The 19598-nt window shown below is 55.7% G+C and overlaps 2 protein-coding genes across 3 annotated transcripts; one reads left to right on the top strand and one right to left on the bottom strand.

Annotated features, from left to right (window-relative positions):
* Nucleotides 1–100: 100 nt before the first annotated feature.
* Nucleotides 101–13787, bottom strand: LOC144267888 (5'-3' exonuclease PLD3-like). 2 transcript variants are annotated; one of them, XM_077822272.1, is made up of 13 exons: nucleotides 13645–13787; nucleotides 10335–10667; nucleotides 9986–10084; nucleotides 8760–9194; nucleotides 7905–8095; nucleotides 7411–7594; nucleotides 7197–7311; nucleotides 6889–7016; nucleotides 6337–6537; nucleotides 5833–5972; nucleotides 5176–5341; nucleotides 2641–2740; nucleotides 101–2372 (listed from the first exon to the last, which is right to left on the bottom strand). In XM_077822272.1, the coding sequence occupies exons 1-13, from the start codon at nucleotides 13783–13785 to the stop codon at nucleotides 2179–2181; spliced, it is 2427 nt and encodes an 808-aa protein (XP_077678398.1). In that variant the 5' UTR covers nucleotides 13786–13787; the 3' UTR covers nucleotides 101–2178. The 2 variants fall into 2 exon arrangements, with proteins under 2 accessions (XP_077678398.1, XP_077678399.1); XM_077822273.1 differs by having other exon boundaries at nucleotides 10335–10751; nucleotides 13645–13775.
* A 977-nt stretch (nucleotides 13788–14764) lies between these two features.
* On the top strand, nucleotides 14765–19011 carry ZBTB3 (zinc finger and BTB domain containing 3). Its single transcript, XM_077822562.1, has 2 exons — nucleotides 14765–14828; nucleotides 16052–19011. The coding sequence occupies exon 2, from the start codon at nucleotides 16103–16105 to the stop codon at nucleotides 17498–17500; it is 1398 nt and encodes a 465-aa protein (XP_077678688.1). The 5' UTR covers nucleotides 14765–14828; nucleotides 16052–16102; the 3' UTR covers nucleotides 17501–19011.
* Nucleotides 19012–19598: the final 587 nt, after the last annotated feature.

Genomic DNA, 19598 nt, shown 5'->3' with positions numbered 1-19598 from the left:
ACGCCAGGGGGAGCTCGGGGTCTGGCAGGTGAGAGAGTAGGAGGGACACCGTGATTGACATCGCGACAGGCGGGGCGCACAGTGATTGACAGGAAGCGAATTATACCAAATCCCCTTTATTGGGCAGTCACGTACAAAAATAAACTCTGGAAAGCGACATACCCGCCTCACGTGCCTGAGGCCTTGTCTACACTGGCAATTTACAGCACAGCAACTTTCTCGCTCACGGGTGTGAAAAAACTCCCCCCTGAGCACAGCAACTTTCAGCGCTGTAAAGCACCAGGTAGCTCTGCCCCTTGTGGAGGTGGGTTTTTTTAAGAGCTCTCTCCCAAGGCTGTGCCACAACCACACAGTTCTTTGGCATTGCCAGTGTACACTAGCCCTGAGTCAGCAGCTCCTGCCTACCCCCAGCACCACCCAGGCCGTCCCCCCAAGCCTGCTGTGGGAGCCCTGTAATTCCTCCCCCAAATCCCAGTCTGAGACCCCCACCCCCAAAATCTGTTTCTAACCAGGACTGCCCCACAAGACCTCACCCCCCTGAATCCGCACTCACAGGGAGCCACCCCCTTCAACTCCCTGAAATTCACCCACCAAGGGGGCCATGATACCCCTGCAACAAATTCCTGATCCTGGCTCCTGGGAGTCAAGTTCAGAGAGCTGCCCCTCACAGTATGTCACAGTTTTCTGTTGCCTTCCCCTCCCCCAGCACACCCCACTCTATACAGAACCCCCACCACCACTTCCCATTCCCAGTTCACACATAGCATCTTGGTTTGAGAGCACCCAGTGCTCAGATCCACACATGCATGTATGGACCCTGCCTCACATTAAAACACACACACTCAGTCCCCTAAGCCACTTCTCTAAACTAGTGCAATATCCTCTATGGTAAGCAACACGATAAATGGATCAGCAGCCCTGGAAAGGGTGGGGGGAGACCCTCTCTGAGCCCTACCCCACGCCATGGGAGACTGACTCTGAGCCATAATCCCCCTGCTCCAGAGGAGACCATCTCTGTGCCCTATCAGCTCACAGAGATGTGAGAGCTTTGGAGGTCTACAGCCCTTGGCACTCTGAGACCAAGACCCTGTGTCAAGGGACAGATTAAACTCAAACATTTTGCATTTAAGTGCCTTTAGGTGGCTGTGGCTCTTTGTTCCTCTAGCCCCTATGGCCACAGCTGTGGCACCCAGCTCGCAGTGCTAGCTGTATCTCTCTCCACACACCAAACTGTATTCCCCAAATCTAGAAATATCTGCATTAGTTCAACTACTAAAATGGCATCACAACTGGCAGGGCCACAGGACAAAGGCCCAGGCGCCTGCAACACAGCAAGCCACATTTAGCCATGGGGCGCTGCTGCAACCGGCCTCTCCATTCAGCCGTGGGGCAGCACCACTTTGCACTAGCTGGCAGCGTATGAACTACTTTTGTTCCTATTTCTTCCTGCCACTTCCCCAAGACCGATTTTCCTCCCCAGCCTTGAATGCAGGAGGCCAGGTTTCAATCCAGCACCTGTGAGTGGGACCTACCTAAAAAAAAAAATACTGGTCATGAAACTGGAGAATTTCAGTTCCCAAATAAAATTTAAGGCTAGCTCCTCTCCCCGTGAAGGTGCCCATCCCTTCTGGGAGAGGGTTTTAGACCCTGAGACCATAGGCACGGATTTATTTTTCCTGCTGCTTACTCCTCCCCTGCTCCACCCCTGCCCCTGAGACCCTCTTCCCTGCTGCTTGCTCCTCTTTACCCTCCCCGGAGCACCTCCTGTTAGTTGCCGAACAGCTGTTCAGTGGCCAGCCACAGGCCTCACCCAATAGCTGTGGCTGGTGGGTGCTGAGCACCCCCTATTTTTTTTTCTGTGGGTGCTTGATCCCCAGAGCACCCACCAAGTTCATGCTTATGCTTGAGATTTAGCTAACGTCAGGGCCCCACACCCCCAGCTTCAGAGTGTAACCAGGAGGTAAGCACCAAGGCACTAGTGCCGACAGCCACGTGCTGGCATCCATGGCCCCCTCGGGTATTTCATTGCTGCTGCCTGCACTGGTCCTTCTTTGGCTAGTGGGATCCCTCCCGGAGCAGCGGGAAACAAAAGCAGTCTGGTGCAAGCTGCCACAGCGCTGGATTTCCAAGGGAGGCTGCAAATATACATCCAGCTGAGGAGAGGTCCTGGGCCTGCCCTCAGTTCTTGGCGGCACAGCTGGGCTTGGGGCTGAGTGGCTGTGAGTAGGAAGAGCTCCAGTCCCGATGGAACACGGCCTCCAGCTGCTCCCGCAGGGTTAGCTGGGTAACCCCGGGGGCAGCCTCACTCTGGTTGATGATCAGTCCCACCCCTGCAGTGTTGGTGAAGTAATCCTCTGACCAGTTTGAGGTGCCTGTAAAGAGAGGCGCAAATGTCAAGCCTGCAGGGAATCAACACTGACTCATTCAGGGGCCTCACCCCGCCCCGCTCTAACCCATTGAACCTCATTCCCCTCCCAGTTGTGGGGAAGAACCCCTTGAGTCCTGGCTCCCAACCTTCCCACCCATCACTGGACTTTGAGATGCTGTAACTGTTCCCAGTGATGGCTTCCTTGGACTCCTTAGCCCATGATTCCAGGCCCCTGGGCTGATCCCCCACCCCATGGCTGGGGAGGCACACACCAATGTAGGCCAGGTGGTCGGTCACCATGTACTTGTTGTGGTTGACACGGGAGAAGGGAATGAGTTTCTGCTCAACCAATGCAGGGACAACGAAGAGTTTCTGAAAGAGACAAAACACAAAGTCACCTTTGAGCCTACAGGCCCAGCATGTCCTGGTATAACCTACAAAGGATGTTTTAGGTTAATAAATAAGTATAAGTTAAGCTAACTTAGGCCCAAAACCTAAGTGTAGAGGAGTATGAGAAACGGACGTTGCTAGTGTGAGAAAGTAAGAGTTAGCAAGGACACAACTCTGGTCTATGTTACTGTTATGTTGTGCTTATAACTGGTTTGAGCAAGGTTTGTAATAAATGTTTTCAAGAATTGTAAATATTTTATTAAAATGTTATCTATATTGATAGTATGGGAAGGCCATTGGTGCAGATCTTAATTTAAATAATGTGTAATGTAAAGAGCCAATAAGGAGGTGGTGGAAATATAATTATGGTAATGAGCAGTTTAAAGTTAATTAATATTACAGTATGTAAGGGGACTGTTATCCCTTTACTAAAACTCAGTGGGGTTTTTTTGGTTGGCTAGTTCCCAGTACCAAAAGGAAGGGGAAGGGTCGATGGGAAATCAGAACCCTGAAAGTCCCCAGGAACAATGAGGAGAGGCTAATGCTCCAGGTCAGCCTGATTGACAGGGCGGGTAGGCTAATGAGGGCGTCAAGAGGCGGGAGGGGGTCCCATCCCCCGTGTGAGCTGGAATTGTCTGGGTCAGACAGAGTGGCGAGCTAAGGAGAGAGCAGGGGTCAGAGGTGAGCTGGGGAGCACCCAGAGCCGTGCCAGCCAGAGAAGCGGCCCAGTGCTAGGAGCAGAGCCACAGAAGCAGCCCACAGAGCAGACCTGTGCTGAGAGGAGAGCTGCAGCAACCAGAGCCAGAGGGGCCAGAAAAAGCATCCCAGGGGGCTGGAGCCAGAGCAGCATCAGTGCTGAGGCAGTGTGGAGCTGGGGCTGGAACAGTCCGGAGCTGGGTGCGGTGAGCAGCTGGGGAGAGTGAGGAAGACCTTGGGCAGAGGGCCCAGCGCAGGGAGTGGGATTGTAACCCCAATGGGGGGGCTGACGCTGTGAAGGGTCTGCCACCTGAAGCCTGAAGGTGTGTGGCCACCGCCAGAGCAAGTGTCCAACCCACAGCATCCCTGCAGCACAGCCAGGACCTGAGGAAGAGGCCTGGGACTTGTGAGGAACAGACTGAACTTCCCTTACATTCCAGTGACACTGGTTGTGATGTCCCTGTGCCACAGGGTGATGTGTTTTCCTTTAACTTTTCCCATTTTTTCCTTATTTTTTTAATATTGATTGCTGTTTAATAAATTCTATTTGCTTTGAATTGTATGTAATGATCAGTGGGTCAGGGAAGTGTCCAGTGCAGAGAGACCACCCCAGAGTGGCTGAGCACCCTAGCCCCTGCCCTACGTGATCACAAGGTTGGGGGTTGATCCCCACAGGAATCCTGAGCCCAGTCTTCTTGGGGTTATGAGGACTCTGCCATACAGGAGAGTGGAAGGGGAGGCCTTGAGGTCAGGCAGACCTCTGGGTAAAGCAAGTGGGAGCGAGGACTCAGATCCTTTCACTAGTCCATTTCAGCAGGGTAGTGTATAAGCCAGGAAAGTTCCCCACAATAGTGGGCCTACTCCCCCGCTTACATACCATAGATTACAAAAGGAGTAGTTTTGCTAAATTGCTTGAGAGCTCCAATTAATGTCAAAAGGGTACCATTAGGTTCCAGGATTATAAGGTTGTACTTCGCTCTGATGTCAGTGGACTGATCACCCACTGATACACTATTTCATCTCTGAGTGTAAGTAAGGTCAGGGCTACACTTAAAATGCTGCACCAATGCAGCTACACTGTTATAGTGTTTCAGTGAAGACGCTACTATGCTGATGGGACAGCTTCTCCCATCGGCATAGTTAATCCACCTCCGTGAGCGGCAGCAGCTATGTTGATGGGAGAAATCCTCCCGTTGACATCACACTGTCTACACAGGGATTAGGTCAGTATAACTGCATCGCTCAGGGGTTTAGATTTTTCATACCACTGAGCAATGTAATTATTCCAATGTAAGTTTATAATGTAGACCTGGCCTAAGATTGTAGTATTGTGTAAATGATAACCACATGCCTGTTTGCTTATCTAAGGATTTTTCTTTTTAATAAAGTTTGGTTGTAGCATTCAAAGTTTCACCTAGTGGTCCTCTACTAAATACATTTTCTGTAACTGACTAGAGGCTCAAAACTGAAAACTAAGATGGGTTTTATTGCACTTTAGCTTTACCAACTTAATATTAATTGAAAACTTTTCAACACAAAGGTTGCAGAAGATTACACAGGTAATATCTGACCTCTGGCCAATGCAGGGCACTGACAGAGAGGGAGCTTCCTACCAGCTGGCCCCTGGGCTGAGTCATGGAGCAGAAAGGTCCCCTCAGGTCCCAGCCAGCCCCAGCCCTGGGCACTTCAGGTTCCTATTCCTGCACCACTCCAGGACTCACCACTTCGATCGGGCAGCCCAGGGGTTCCTGGCTGAGGACACTGAGCGACTCCAGGAACAGGAACATGGACTGGTCCGAGTGCTGCCAGCAGCTGATGAGCAACCTCACCTTCACGTGCCTGTTGCAGGCTGCAGCACGCAGTGCATCATCAATGACCGGCCAGAACCTGGAGGGCAGCCCGAGAAGACCAGGTCAGGGGACAGGACACCTCACATCCAACAGCCCCCCACCCATAGCTCCCCAAATGCCCCGACCCTGGGCCACAGCCTCACAACTGCTCAGCCCCCAGGCCCCAGTCCTCAGGCCACAGTCCCCCAACTGCCCACCCTCTGGGTCAGAGCCCCTCAACTGCCCTCCCCTCTTCCCAACGAGCCCAGTCCCTAGGTCATAGCCCAGCCCTTAGGACCCAGCCCCCCAGTAACAGCTCCCCACCTTGCCCTCCCCCTAGCCATTTATCTGACGTTCACTAGTGCCAGCCTGTGTCTGACTCTTCGTCTCTCCTCCCCACCCTCGCTGTCTGCAGAGCTCAGGTTGTCCCTGCCACCAGCCTCATGGGGGAGGATAGCATGGGACTCCCAGATGTGTCTAGAAGGGACAGTGTGAGGGGAGCTGGCTGCCTGAACCCCACCTCCAGCCTGCACATCCTCTGGCCCCCACCTCTTGGGCTGGCAGAAGGTGCACTGGGGCACATAGTCCATCACCGAGATGTAGACAAAGGCCTGGGCATCCTGAATGGTGCTGACAATGGCTGTGAGGTCTGGAGTACGGCCCATGGAGCAGAGGGCAGGAGGGGAGCTCTGCAATCCAAACAAACACAGATGCAGAGACAGGTAGGACGTGTCACAGCACAGAATCCAGGAGCAAATGACGGGGCCTTCTGGGGGCCAGAATCCCACAGGGTCATTATGTGTCACAGCACAGACTCTGTGGAGCGAGTAACAGGGCCTCCTGGGACAGGGAGAGGCCTCTGGCAGGGAGTCCTAGGTGGCTGCTCCCCATGCACTGGAGAGCCATCCAGTCCCTGTGCAACCCCCAGCAGTGCCAGCAGGCAGTGGCTGAGCAGTGGGCCCCAGGATGGCAGAGGAGGTATCGGGACACACAGAGTCCCGGAAGCAGCTACGATGATCTGCCCGTCCCGACAGAGCCTACATGGACACTTACAGAGAGGTACAGTTCTGCACTGCTGCCGTTGAGCTGCAGCTTCAGGGGGCGGCTGCGGCTGGACTGCGCGGAGACATAAGCCGGCCACACCGTCGGGAGTGCGGCCCCCTGCCCTCCGAGTGCACGGTACATGGCGAAGATCCGGTGCAGGTCACCAGCCACACAGCTGCAGTTGTAGAGCACAGCACCCAGCTCCTTCACCTGCAAGGCAGGGGTGTTTGGGATCAGCCACACAGCAAACGTGACCTTGCCCCAGCTCCAACAGGGGCCCCAGGCTGAACTCTAAACCCCAGGAGAGTGAATGCAGCCCCAGTGGGCAACCAGCCTCACTGCCCAACTCCAACATGAGTCCCAGCTCCAGTCCTAACCCTGCCTCACAGGGACCCAGGACAGTGAACCCCAGTCCCTGTGAGCACTCAGTCCCCCTCGCAGTACCTGTGTCAGTGAGCAACAGTCCCTGTGAATAAACCTCCCCTCTTCCCACACCCTCCCCTGAGTGCCAGTCCCTGTGAGTACATGTCCCCTCTGTCTGCCCTTTACCCGCTGTGGTACCTGTGTCAGCGAGCGCCAGTCCATGTTGGCACTGCCAATGTAGACGTGCTTGCCATCCACCACCCAGAACTTGGTGTGCACAATCCCTCCAGTCAGGTGCTCCAAATCCACATACTTTACGTCTGCACCTGCAGGGGGCACCAGCAGAACAGTGGCCATCACACAGAGACATCCTTTCCCGCTTCTCTCAGCCTGGCTACCCCAGCTCAGCTGCGTAGGGTCTTGTCTGCCCCTTTCCTAGAGCTGACACTTCCCCTCATGCCCCTATCGCCATGCAGGCTCAGGGGCTGTCCCAACCCCTATATTACCTTTGCTGGCCAACTCCTCGGTGTCCCAGTCAGACTTCTGGGGGCTGTTCACAGCAATGTTCAGCTTCACCCCCCGAGAGGGAAGGTCCCGCAGCTTCTCCAACACCTGCCTGCCCTGCAGGGAGTAGCATGAGTGTTATGGCTTAGCAACCCCTTCCCTCTCACCCCAGAACAGGAGCAGACAAGGGCTCCTTCTGCCTGCACCGAGCCCCACCTGCCAGGATGAGGGTTCTTCCTCCTGCATGTTTGAGTCCCGGAGAGTGAAGTAGAAAGCTGCGATGTCCACAGAGTGGTTGGCTGCATCCAACAGGTCCATCCAGGCCTGGAAAATGGGGAGGTGGCGGGGGCTGGAGCGGCTGTAATCCAAGCCCACAGGGATGCTTTCCACCAACACCAAACTGCAGCAGCCACAGAGAGAGAGGAGAGATGGGCAGGGTTAGGAAACAGACACCTGAACAGGGGTAGCGAGGGCATCAGTACTTGCCAGGACAAGCAGAGACCAGAGCAAAATCCAGCTCCCTTCTACTCCAAGCATCTGCTTAGTCCAAGGGCAAGCAGAGCCATCTGCCACTGCCTGCAGAGTCTGTGCTGTCACTATGTGCTACAGCCCACCACCTCCATGTGACACCTGCAGATCTGTGCAGTCACTACGCCCCTGCTAATGACCACCACCTCCGTGTGACATCCTGCCCCTGCAGGATCCCTTACCTGCACTGCGGGCTGCACTCCTCCTCTGGCTCTTTCCACAGGCTGGCGACATGGCTCCAGCCCAGCTGCCACTGCCCCATCAATCCCAGGACAGAAACAGGGCTGCTGTGCTCCCACAGGAGCCAACCAGAGAAGCCCAAGATGAGCAGGAAGGGAAGAAGGATGCAGCAGGTGGAGGAGAAAAGAAAATGCTACAAGAAAGAGAATAGCGCTTAGTGGGGAGCCCTGCCTGGGGCAGGAACCAACATAACAAAGGGACAACTCTCCAGGAGCCCCATGGCAACCAGCCTCACCGCCCAATGCCCAACTCGAACATGAGTCCCAGCTCCAGTCCTAACCTGCCCACAGGGACCCAGGACAGTGAACCCCAGTCCCTGTGAGCACTCAGTCCATGGACAAGGACCCATATCTGTGTCCACCCAACCCTTTCAGGGACGGGACAGGACAGGGGCCGGTTGGACCAGGTCTGCTTTCTTCCAAGTAGCAGTGTTCAGAACCCAATGCTGCAGGGAAAGGTTGCTGAGCACAGTGCTCTCCATGGCAGGGAATGCTCCATCCAGCAGCGGTTGAGCCAATGATGCCCTCTCGCAGGCCGAGACTGCCCCCCAGCCAGTGTGAGAAGGCAACTGAGTACTTACTTCCCTGACTGTGGCATTAGGGTATGGCTCTGAGGGGAACTGCCATGGCTGTCAGGAAATGGGTCAGCTGTTTAAAGGGAGACTCTGCTAAGCACCCAGTGCAAAGAGGCACAGGGACAAGGAAGGGAGCCTGGTGCTACAACTGGACATGGAGCAGGGAGCTCAGCAAATGGAGTGCCCAGATACTCCAGTGCAGAGATGTGAATCTCTCCCTTACCTTGCTCGGGTTCCCTGTGCTCTTGGGTCTGGGGGCTGGTGGTCTGAGTGCTGCAGTTTCTGTCCACATCGCCAAGCCTGGTGTTCCATGGGCAACGCGCCGCACCCTGGGAGTATCTGTCTCTGTCAGGCGCGACATCCCAGGTGCCACACTCCGCAGTCTGGGAGCTGCACTCTGCCTACTGGGGGTGATGATCTGTGCCCCGTCCTGCAACCTGGGCGCCCCACCCTGTAGCCGAGGGAGACTGCTGGATGCCCCGCCTTGCAGCCAGAGGGCTGTGCCCTGCAGCCTGGGGGTGTTGCTGGCCGCTTTGCCCTGCAGCCTGGGGGCCGTGATCTCCATGACAGTGGCTGTCTCTGAGTCAGGCAGTGCAGTCTCCAGCACCTGCAGTTGGGCTCTCTCATCTCTGAACTCTTGCCAGTCCAGGTTCAGCTTCTGCAGTGGGAGACAGCCAATCCAAAGGGTGGTCCTTAGTCTGGCTGAGAGAGAGGAAGCCCCCGGTCCCCCAAGCATTGTCTCTCTGGTACAAGGATAAGAATGGCCTAAAACAGCACTGAGCAATAGAGGGGTACAAGCTGGGGGAGTGGGAGCTGCAGAGCCTGAGACCTGGGATCAGCCACTACCTGTGCCTAATGTGAGGGTCTGCTAGCCAGCCACAGTGAGGCTGCTCCACATCCCACCTAGAGTGAGCTGGGTGGCATCAGCAAGAGCCACAACCCAAGACCCCTATTACACATTGGAGGGCCAGACTGTCCCTGGGGCTACAGGCCTCGGGGGCGCAGGGAATGGGATACAGGGCTTTCACTGATAAAGCGCCCCAGCTCTGATCCAGCCCCAGCATGGAGGGACTGGCTGGCTCAGTCAGGTTGGGTGTGGGAGAAGTGGCCTTTTGCTGCTAGGGACATCAGCTTCGATCCAGCCTTAGCATCAGGGAGGACTGGTTGGCTCAGGAGGCTGAGGAATGGGACATGGGGCCTTTTCTCTCTAGGGGGAGCTAGCTCCAATCCAGCCCCAGATCAGTAGTGACTGAAACCCATTCTAATCTGATAGCTGTTTGCTGACCCCAGCCCGTCAGGCAGATGTCCCCAGCACAACTGTTCCTGACTGGTCTCACTGTGGGCAGCCTCAGCAGAAGGGACTGTGGAGACAGAACACCCCTCTCACCTCTAGGGGGAAAACCAAGATGGCTGAGGCATAGGGGCTAGAGAAGGGAGGGACCACATTACCTCTTTCTCCCCTGAGCTCTCACTTTGGGTGGGGAAAAGCTCCTCTTTTTCTTCATCCTCCTCTGAGATCTGCAGCCTCTTCAGCCTCACATAGGGTGACTGGAAGGGAAACAGAAATAGCCAGATATCAGCTCTGCCAGAGGCTGCACGGTTCCTGAGAGATGCTGCATGGGACTAATGGAGACAGCGGCCCATCTGTGTAGGTCTGCACAGCACCAAACCTCCTATCCCTGTGGAGCACTGGGAGGGGCTAACCCACCAGTAACCGCTAGGGGTGAGAGAGAATGGGGGAGCGGATCACTCCAGACCCAGACATGCAAACCAGCACAGACAAGACAGAATGACTCACCAAGTGGGCATCTTGGTCCAGTGCTGCCCATCTATTGCTCCTGGAAGGCTCCAGCCTCGCTGCTGGCTTCCGGGAGAGGCCTCTCTTCATCACGGTCCTAGTGGGTTCATCCTTGAGCTGGGGCAGTGGAGGCTCCCTGGTTAATATTGGCAAGGGCTCCATGGCTGGCCCAGCTGAGGGCTCCATGGCTGGCATGGAGGTAGGGTCACTGGCTGGAGTGGGCGATGGATCCCGGGCCGGAGTGAGATGCAGTTTGTGGGCCTTGATGCTGGCCCGGGGCTGCAGGACGAGAGGAAAGCTCCCTCCCTCAGCACTAGGAACCTCTCTTAGGACCTGTAGAGGAGTGTGGGGCTCTGGTTAATATTCCTCTCCCAGGTAGAATAGGAGCTGGACACTGATGGTGGGAGCTGCCCACATCTGCAGGCTCAATTTCATCAGAGATTACAAATTAACAAGGGATTGTAATGTACAGTGCTGTTAATCCTCATTACATTTGGCACTTTACCTAAAGCCTCAGCTCCTGTAAGAATTAAAAGAGTAAGTTTCTAGCCCTCGTGATTAGAGAAAAGCCTGAAAACCTAACCCAGTTATGCTCCTAACGGTCCCTAGATGTGACCTGGGCATGACCCTAAGGGCTCAAATGAAAAGGAACATACATTTATTCTTGTTTTTAAGTTTTATTGTTTCTTGGGGCTGGTCAGAGGTGAACTGGTCCTTTAAGGGGGAGGAGGGGCTCAGCCTCACCTGTGCTAAATTTAGTCCACTTCCTCAGGTGAAGGGACTGAGACCAGGGGACCATGATGATGGCATGTAACTAGAAACCAGGCCTGCTGGGGAACATAAGGGGCAGCCACAGCGTGGTTGGGGAGGGCATATGTATTTGTTGAGGAATAAGTCTAAGTTGCAGGGAATAGAAGCCTATTAAGAGGGCTGAAGCACTATAAGCAAGCAGAAGCCCTGATAAACTGAAAGACGTCGGGGGAGGTTTTATAGTACTGAACCACCCCCAGAAGAAGAGCAATACTGTGAAAACACCAGCTGTGGTGGGTGGTTTGCTGTGAGATGGAAGAAAAACTGAGACAGTGGGAGGGTCTGAAGCCAGACTGTGTAACCCTGCTACCTGGCCTGCCTCTTGATTGGCTAGTGTTTTTGGGGTTGGCAATACTGGATTTAGAACAGCCAGACCCTGTGCCTCAGGGTAACAAACCATCAGGAAGGAGAGGACAAACCTCTCTCCAGTATAGTTCCCTAATGGTGCTGGGTGAGAGACTTCCCCCAAGGTAACTCCAAATCCCAGGTAAGAAATTGCCCCTTGGCTGAAAGCTTGTTCTTGGCACAGAGGGGTGTTTTCTTTGTAAGATGAACTTTGGTCACTTTGCCTTTTAAGATTAAAAGAAAAAAAAAAACCTTCAGTCCTAGCCCACCTGCAGTGGCTCTGCAGGCAACGGAAGAGCTGGTGGGTTTGTGACACCACAAGGGATAAGGAAGTGAAACCCAACTCTGAGCAGGGAGAAGGTTTTTATTCAGGCTGTTTAAAACCCTTGGTGGATTGCTGACACTTCTTTCACCCTAACACTATGGAGAGGGGAGCTCTAAGGCATAGGGAGGCAGCATGTTTTAGTGGATAGGTCACTGGATTAGGGTCTAGTCCTGGGTCTGCCAAAAACATGATCTTGGGTAAATCTCTGTTTCCCCTCCCAGCCTTTGTCAAGTTACAGTGTGAGCTTTCCAGGGCAGGGAGTGGCTCTTGCTGTGTGTTTATAAAGCACCTATCTCTGCAGAGTCCTGATCTTGGCTGGAGTCTAGGCAATACAGTGTCACAGATTTTAGAGCCACAAGGGACCATTCTGACCTCCTGCATAGCACAGACCTGAGACCCTTGTACAGTAGTTTCTGCCTCAAGTCCAGAACTAGCACTGGCTGGAGATTTTTTGACAAAACACTTCAGCCAAACAATGTCAGAACGCCAACTGTTCCTGAAAAGGTATTGGGTTTAATGAATTTCCTGCTTTGGAGGAAAAGAAATGTCAAGGAGGAAAAACAAATTGGGAAGTTGCTGAACTATCCCCCTCTCAAAACAAAGTTCTGGTTTTTGTTTTGAAATTAATTTCATTTACAATGAAAAAAGGTGGAGGAAGAAAAGTCACGGTTCTCAGAAGGAAATAGTTTGATTAACGCAAAGCAAAAAAATTCATATAACTTTGGCCTGATGCAGGAGGGTTTTTTACTCTTCAAAACTGAAAATTCTCTAGATCATTTCCCACTCAACTGTACCCCATAATGGCTGGTTGAGCAAAAGCAGAACTCCTAGAAAAATCATCCAGTCATAAGGAAAAGGCTGCAGGTGATGAGCGATCCACCATGAGGCTGCGTAAATTGTTCTAATGGCTAATTACACCAACTGTTAAAAGTGCCTTTCTTCTAGTCCAAGTATTCAACTCCCAATTACTGGATTGCATTCTGCCTTTGACAGCTAGATTCAAGAGCCCTCTGGGGTTAGAAAACTCCCCCCCCATGCACGCAGTTAGATTGTCATCAACTCACTGGAGTTTTCTCTTGGATTAAAAAAATAAAGCGCCTAGGAGCATGAGAGTCAGGCCTGGGCTACACCTAAAACTTGGCTTGATCTAGCTGCCTGCCTCCGGGTTGTGAAAAAGTCACACCCTGGAGACAGTTAAACTAACCTAAACCTTGGGAGTGACACCCCTAGGCTGCTGGAAGGGGGATTTGCTACGGCGACAGACCCAGCCATTCGGTGGGAGCCCACGCAGCGCTGCAGCAAGCGGGGAGGTCACCGCCGGGGAGCGGCATGTCCCGGGGCCGCCGGGCTGTAGGGCAGGCACAGCCGAGAGCAGCGCAGCTTTTCCACAGCTTGAATCTTTCCGGTCCGGGCCCCTCTCCCGGGTCTGCACTCGCCCAGGGCAGGGGGGTCCTGGCGCTATGACAAACCCGCGGACCGCGCGCCTCACCCACCGAGCGGCAGCGGCCGGGGGCGGGGGAGTGGAGACCGGGTCTCTCGCTGCCCCGCGCCGAGCCCCGGCATTCCTGGCCCCGCAGGTGACAGGCCGAGCTCCGAGTGCCAGGTTGCTCCAGAGGCCTCAGCCGAGCGCCCCGGGGGGCCGTGGTGCTAGCTGGGTCGGGGGCCTCCCCGCAGCCCCTGCAACCCGCTGAGGACCTGGGGCAAAACAGCCTGGGGCCGGGCCAGGGCGGCAACGGCCGCGCTCGGAGCCGGGGCCGCCCTGCCGGAGCCGCGGGGCTCCCCGATCCCCGCCCCCTCGAAGCCCCCGGCGGAGGCGCCCCCTGCTCTCACCGGCTCCTCCGCGCTCCAGTGCGCCAGGCGCATAGAGCGCCTCACGGGAGTCCCCGCGCGCAGCGACCCCCGTCTCCTCATGCCGGGCGGGCAAGTGGCGGGGACGGAAGGGGCGGGCCCGGCTCCCGCGCCCGTTGACATTCAAACCCCGGGGGCTGGTTTGAAATGACAGCTGGCAACGCGCCGGCCTGCGCCCGCGGCGCGGCTCCCCCTGGCGGCCCAATCCCCGCCCTCCCGGGACAGGCGCCACCCCCACCCGCAGGGGAAACGACCCCCACCCGAGCCACAGGGAGCCCAGCCACAACAGGAGGCGCCCATCAGCCGCTGCAGCCCCCGGGAGGGGAGCAGGGACCCCTAAGGAGGGGCCGGGACACACCGTCGGGTATCGGCTGCCTGGTGCCCCAGGGGACTTTCAGGGGCAGCCCGAGGGGGCAGCAGACTCCGCCGCACCGGGGCCAGCAGCGCATGGCGGGGAGGGGGACACGGCTGAGGGAGCGCAAGGACCACTTAAAAAAACAGACTATTCCTGCGCTGCCCCGCAACCTCAAGGGAATATATATTGGGGGGAGGGATAGCTCAGTGGTTTGAGCATTGGCCTGCTAAACCCAGGATTGTGAGTTCAATCCTTGAGGGGGCCATTTAGGGATCTGGGGCAAAAATTGGGGATTGGTCCTGCTTTGAGCAGGGGCTTGGCTAGGTGACCTCCTGCGGTCCCTTCCAACCCTGATATTCTATGATTCTATGATCTCTGCCTCAGGCACCCCTCCTCTCCCTCACGCACACCCCTCCCTCATCGGCTACTATGGAGACCGAAGTCCCCCCCCTACACCAAATGGTGGGCAAGATTATTCACCAATCACCAGGCGTTGACCAATCAGAGAGAGGAAGCGAGTCTGACCAGTGCCCGTTGAGATGACTTGAGGGCTGAGGAATACATTTCTACGGCCAGTCAGCGAGCAGAGCGTGAACTAAACCAATCAATGGATGAGTCGAGTTGAGTGACGGGCGCTTCAAACTAATCGACGGGAATGGAGATTGAATGACAGCGGCCGATATCCAATCTTCGGGGGGAACCGGTGAGTGACAGTGATCCCGAGCCAATCAAGCAGCAGAGGTTGGAGAAGTGGCAAGCGCAGGCAGCAGGGGGCGGGAGTAGGTGGATCCCTTCAGGCCGCGGCTTTGTGGTGAGTGGGGATGGGGGGACTAGGGGGCAAAGAACCCCATGAGCCGGGATTAGCCGCCTTCGCCTCTCCCCGCACCGGGACCCCCCAGCCCCGCTCCCCTCATGCAGGACCAGAACCGGCCCCCTCCCCCCCGCACCGGGACCCCCCCGGACCCGCTCCCCTCACGCAGGACCAGAACCGGCCCCCTCCCCCTGCACCGGGACCCCCCCGGACCCGCTCCCCTCACGCAGGACCAGAACCGGCCCCCTCCCACCCGCACCGGGACCCCCCCGGCCCCGCTCCCCTCACGCAGGACCAGAACCGGCCCCCTCCCCCCGCACCGGGACCCCCCCGGCCCCGCTCCTCTCACGCAGGACCAGAACAGGCCCCCTCCCCCCGAACCGGGACCTGCCAGCCCAGCTACCCCGAACTGAGACAGGAGCCCTAGCCCCCTAAACCAGGATTCCCCTGAGCTTGGCTCCTCCCACCCTTGATACCCCCCAATCAGCCCCCTGCTTGTCTCCCCCCACCAGCAGCCCTGGCGTGACCTCCCTCCCCTGGGATCCCTAAGTACCCCTCACCTAGTTTGGGCTGTAATGTGGGGGGCAACCACCTCCTTCCTGCCCAGGCTTCCCTGTCCCCATTCAGGCCCCATCCCTAGAGATGGGACCCCTGTGCCAGCAGTCTCCCCTCCCAGGTTCACCCCCTTGCAGGCTCCTCCCCTTTCTGTGGATCACATAGGGGAAGGTGATACAGGGCCATGTTAACATATGCCTCCCGTGCTAGAATGGGGGATGCCTGCCCTAGGCAACAGCCAGTGCTGGGGAATAATGGGGGGCACCAGCTTTCAGCCCTAACCTGGGGGGGGTCTTCATAGGGGGATGATGGGAGCAGGAGCTTCTGGCTACAGTGGCCCACAGAAAGAGGAGATTCTGGATAGGGCACTTTGCAGTGGCGGGGGGGGGATAGAGAGGCTCAACATGAGGTGTGAGGGCCCACACTGGGGAAGGCTGAAGTGGGAAGGGATGGGGGTGGACTGGGGGCAGATAATGAAAGATGCAGGGCAAGTGGGGCCCCAATCAAGCCCAAGAGAGATCAGAGCTCAGGCTGAGGCAGCAAGGGGACAAATAATGGGTCCCAGTCCCTCATGCTTCATTAAGGGGCAGTCTGGTGGGGAGGGGATGTTTCCTCAGCCCCTCCATCTCCAAGGTAACTCTGATTCTCTCTCTCCCCGCAACTCCCAGGGGCTCAAGGCTATGCCAACTGCTGCTCCATCCTCCTAACTACCCTTCAGCATGGAGTTCCCTGACCACAGTAAGCACTTGTTGCAGAGCTTGCGAGAGCAACGACACCAGGGCTTCCTTTGCGACTGCACCATCATGGTGGGCAACACCCAGTTCCTAGCACACAGGGCTGTGCTGGCCTCCTGCAGCACCTTCTTCCACATGTTCTATAAGGAGCGGCTGGACAAGCGGGACCTGGTCTGTATCAACAACGAGATTGTTACAGCACCGGCCTTTGGGCTGCTGCTGGAGTTCATGTACCAGGGCATGCTGGCCTTCAACGACACTCCAGTGGAGGATGTGCTGGCTGCTGCAAGCTACCTGCACATGAATGACATTGTCAAGGTCTGCAAGAAGAAGCTGCAGGCACGGGCACTGGCAGAGGCTGACAGCACTAAGAAGGAGGAGGACTCTCCAGCCAGCTCTGAGTTCCTGCCCAGCACCTCCAAGTGCCAGTTGCAAAGCCCTGAGGTCCTGCCACCACCTGTGCATCTGTGTGAAGCAGGAAAGAACAAGAAGGAGGAGTGGAAGAATAACCTCTTGGAGAAAGCAGGCCCCCAGCAGCCTCTAGCACCAACTGGGGACATGGCAGATACTACACAGCCGGGCATGGACGGCGACTCCCCCCGTGGCCCCGTCTTGGGTAGGCCTCTCCCCCCAGCCACTGCAGATGTTTCTCTGTCTAGCCCCAGCAGCTCCACTGAAACCATCTCCCACAGCTATTTTCCTCCGGGCAACGTGGCAGAGGCACCATCCGGCCTGGAAACCATCCCTGAGAACTTAGCTGTGGAGCCCCGGGTGGGCAGCTTAGATGGCTTCTACTCCAAGGAGCTAGACAGGGGCCCCATCAAAGTGAAGGTGGAAGCCATTGTGATCTCTGATGAGGAGCCAGACACAGTGGAGCAGCTGGAGAGGCGGAGCATGGAAATGAGGATGGAGAGCATCTTCCAGAGGCCCACAGTGGAGGTGGGGCCTGCTGGGGGCTGCAATCGCCACCCCGATGGCTTTGAGGAGCCCAGTGGCATTGAGGAGGTGTCATCAGAGGGTGGCTTTCTTCCACAGGAGCATCTCCCCTACCACATGATCCCGGTGCCGGGTGGACAGGGCTACTCCAACATGGTGACACCACCGCTGCATGAGCAGATGTACCTGCCAGAGTACGAGGCACACCCCAACTTTGGTATCTTCACTGAGGACGTCCCCACCTGCAAGACATGTGGCAAGACCTTCTCCTGCTCCTACACGCTGCGGCGCCATGCCACTGTGCACACACGCGAGCGCCCCTATGAATGTCGCTACTGCATGCGCAGCTACACCCAGTCTGGGGACCTGTACAGGCACATCCGCAAGGCCCACAATGAAGACCTGGCAGCCAAGCGCTGTAAACAGGACGTGGAGAACCCCTCGTAGTGAACCCACATCTTCCCCACCCAGGGATATAGGACAAGCCGGACGCTCCTCAACAGTAGAGGGGAAGCCTTTGGATTCTCTCCTGTAGAGACGGGTTGGGGGTGTGGTGAGGCCCCCCCCCCCAGGATGCTAGCAGGGAACTTTGAACTCTAATCAGGAGCCACAGCAACCATAGGCACAGAGCAAAGGGGCCTCACTCCAAACCAGCAGCTGCTCTGGTTCGTGCCCTTGATCAGTCGTCTTCCTGCCCAAGCCACATGTACCACCTCCCTGCCTGCCAGAAGGAGTTGCTGTCATTTCTTATACAGGGTAGACCTGTGCTGGGCACACTACACTGGCGTTTCCCCGTTGGACTGCTGCCAGCTTTGTAAATAGTTTGGAGACAGCTGCATTGATCAGGATAATTTAAACTCTAACCAGGGAATACTTTCACATATATTTATGCTCAGAGTGGGTCACAGCAGCTGGGAGTTCAGGCCCAGGACAGCATCTGACTATCAGGGGTTATTACCCTGGGCAGGAGCTCTGCACAGAGCGGGGTTTAGAGTGATTGCTTCAGAGTAAGTTTGAGCAGACACACAACCTTCACTTCCCCCACCCTCCACTCCCAGTGCTGCCCCTTCTCTTGGTTGTTTTTAATCTTGGCAGGGCTACTTATGCCAGACACCCTCTCCTTGAAGGTTACTCTCATTCATTTTAATCCCCCTTAGACAGAGGCTCCCTGTTTTTAGGGTTTTATTTTTAAGCAAATCATGGCTCTCTTTTCAAGAGGATATAAAGTGAGTTTTAGAAAATGGTTTCCCACCACTGGGGGTGGCCCTTCCAGCCCCCTGGAATGAGCTCCCAGGGAATGGGGGGAGTAGCCCAACATCCCAGAGGATAAGTTCCCAGCAGCTATGGGCTTTAGGGCCAACTAGCCCTTCTGCAAACCACCCAGGAAGGGACAAAAAGGTGAAAGGTAGGGTTATTTGCATGGGATGGTTTATACCAGTCTTGTCTGTGCTGCTTACTGTGGAGCCTTTGGGTGCAAGAGCAGATTGGTAGGAAACACCTAAAGCAAAAACCCTCCTAGGGGTCCAGGCCAAGAGTTTCTGACTCCCATTGTTTTTAGTGTCATGGCAGTTGGGAGCCCAAATGCTGCTCCAGACCACCCCCTGGCTCTAGCCAGCTGCTCTTTAAGCTCAAGTTGCCTCTGTCAATCACTACATCTTTGTCCCCACACACTGCCCCAGCAGTGAATGCAGCAGGCTTCCTGCTCACTCCGGGGGGAGGGACAGACTCCACAAGCTGCTGTGCTGTTAAACTGTCCTCATATCAGCCCCTCTCCTTCACTTACCAAACCCAATAGCCCAGAGCAGCCACCTTTTATCCGACTCATCATTTGATTGTCTAAATATAAAGCCCAGAGCAAAAGTGCTTCTAGGACTCATTTCTGTTCAAAGCCGGGAGTTGGGGTCGCTGCTAAGAACAAAATTTCAATAGTAAAACTAGCACCAAGTGCTTCCACTGTCTGTGCTGTGGTCTCTTCTCTCCAGCACGTTTTGAGGGGTCAGCTCCCCTGCAGCTCTAGCCTCTAAGGCTCAGGCCAACAAATAAGTCCATTTATCCACAGGACAGGCTGCAGCAGTGCAACTTGCATGACTCACGCCTACCGTGGAGGAGGGAGTTCAGTCTTTATGGCTCCTACCATTATTACACAGGCAGTTGGCCTGAGGCAACCCCCTTGGTGGGGTGATATGGTCATTTAGCCACTGTCAGTCTGGAGTGGGGTGAGAGCAGGGCCTTAGAGGTGAACAGCACCAAGTCCCACTCAGAAGGGCTGAGTGAGGTGAGATCCCCCAGTTTACTCAACCCTGCTAAGAATGGCATGAGCAGGAGAAGAATGAGGTGGGGCTGGGTGTGTATGGGTCAGTTGGGCATAGGGAGGAGACAAATCCAAGCTTCTGGCCAACTCCAGAGGGGAGACCCCCAAAGCCCCCTTCTGATGGGATTTCCAGCTTCAAACTGCTGTGCACCTACCTGCCTTAGCCAGGCTCCAGAAGAAGCACAGGAATATCACCCTGTGCCATGGAAAGGGGGCCTCCAAGGTGCTTTGTGC

This window comes from Eretmochelys imbricata, chromosome 7 (genome assembly GCF_965152235.1).
Source record: "Eretmochelys imbricata isolate rEreImb1 chromosome 7, rEreImb1.hap1, whole genome shotgun sequence".
NCBI lineage: Eukaryota > Metazoa > Chordata > Testudines > Cheloniidae > Eretmochelys > Eretmochelys imbricata.
This window is presented reverse-complemented; position numbering and strand designations above follow the sequence as displayed.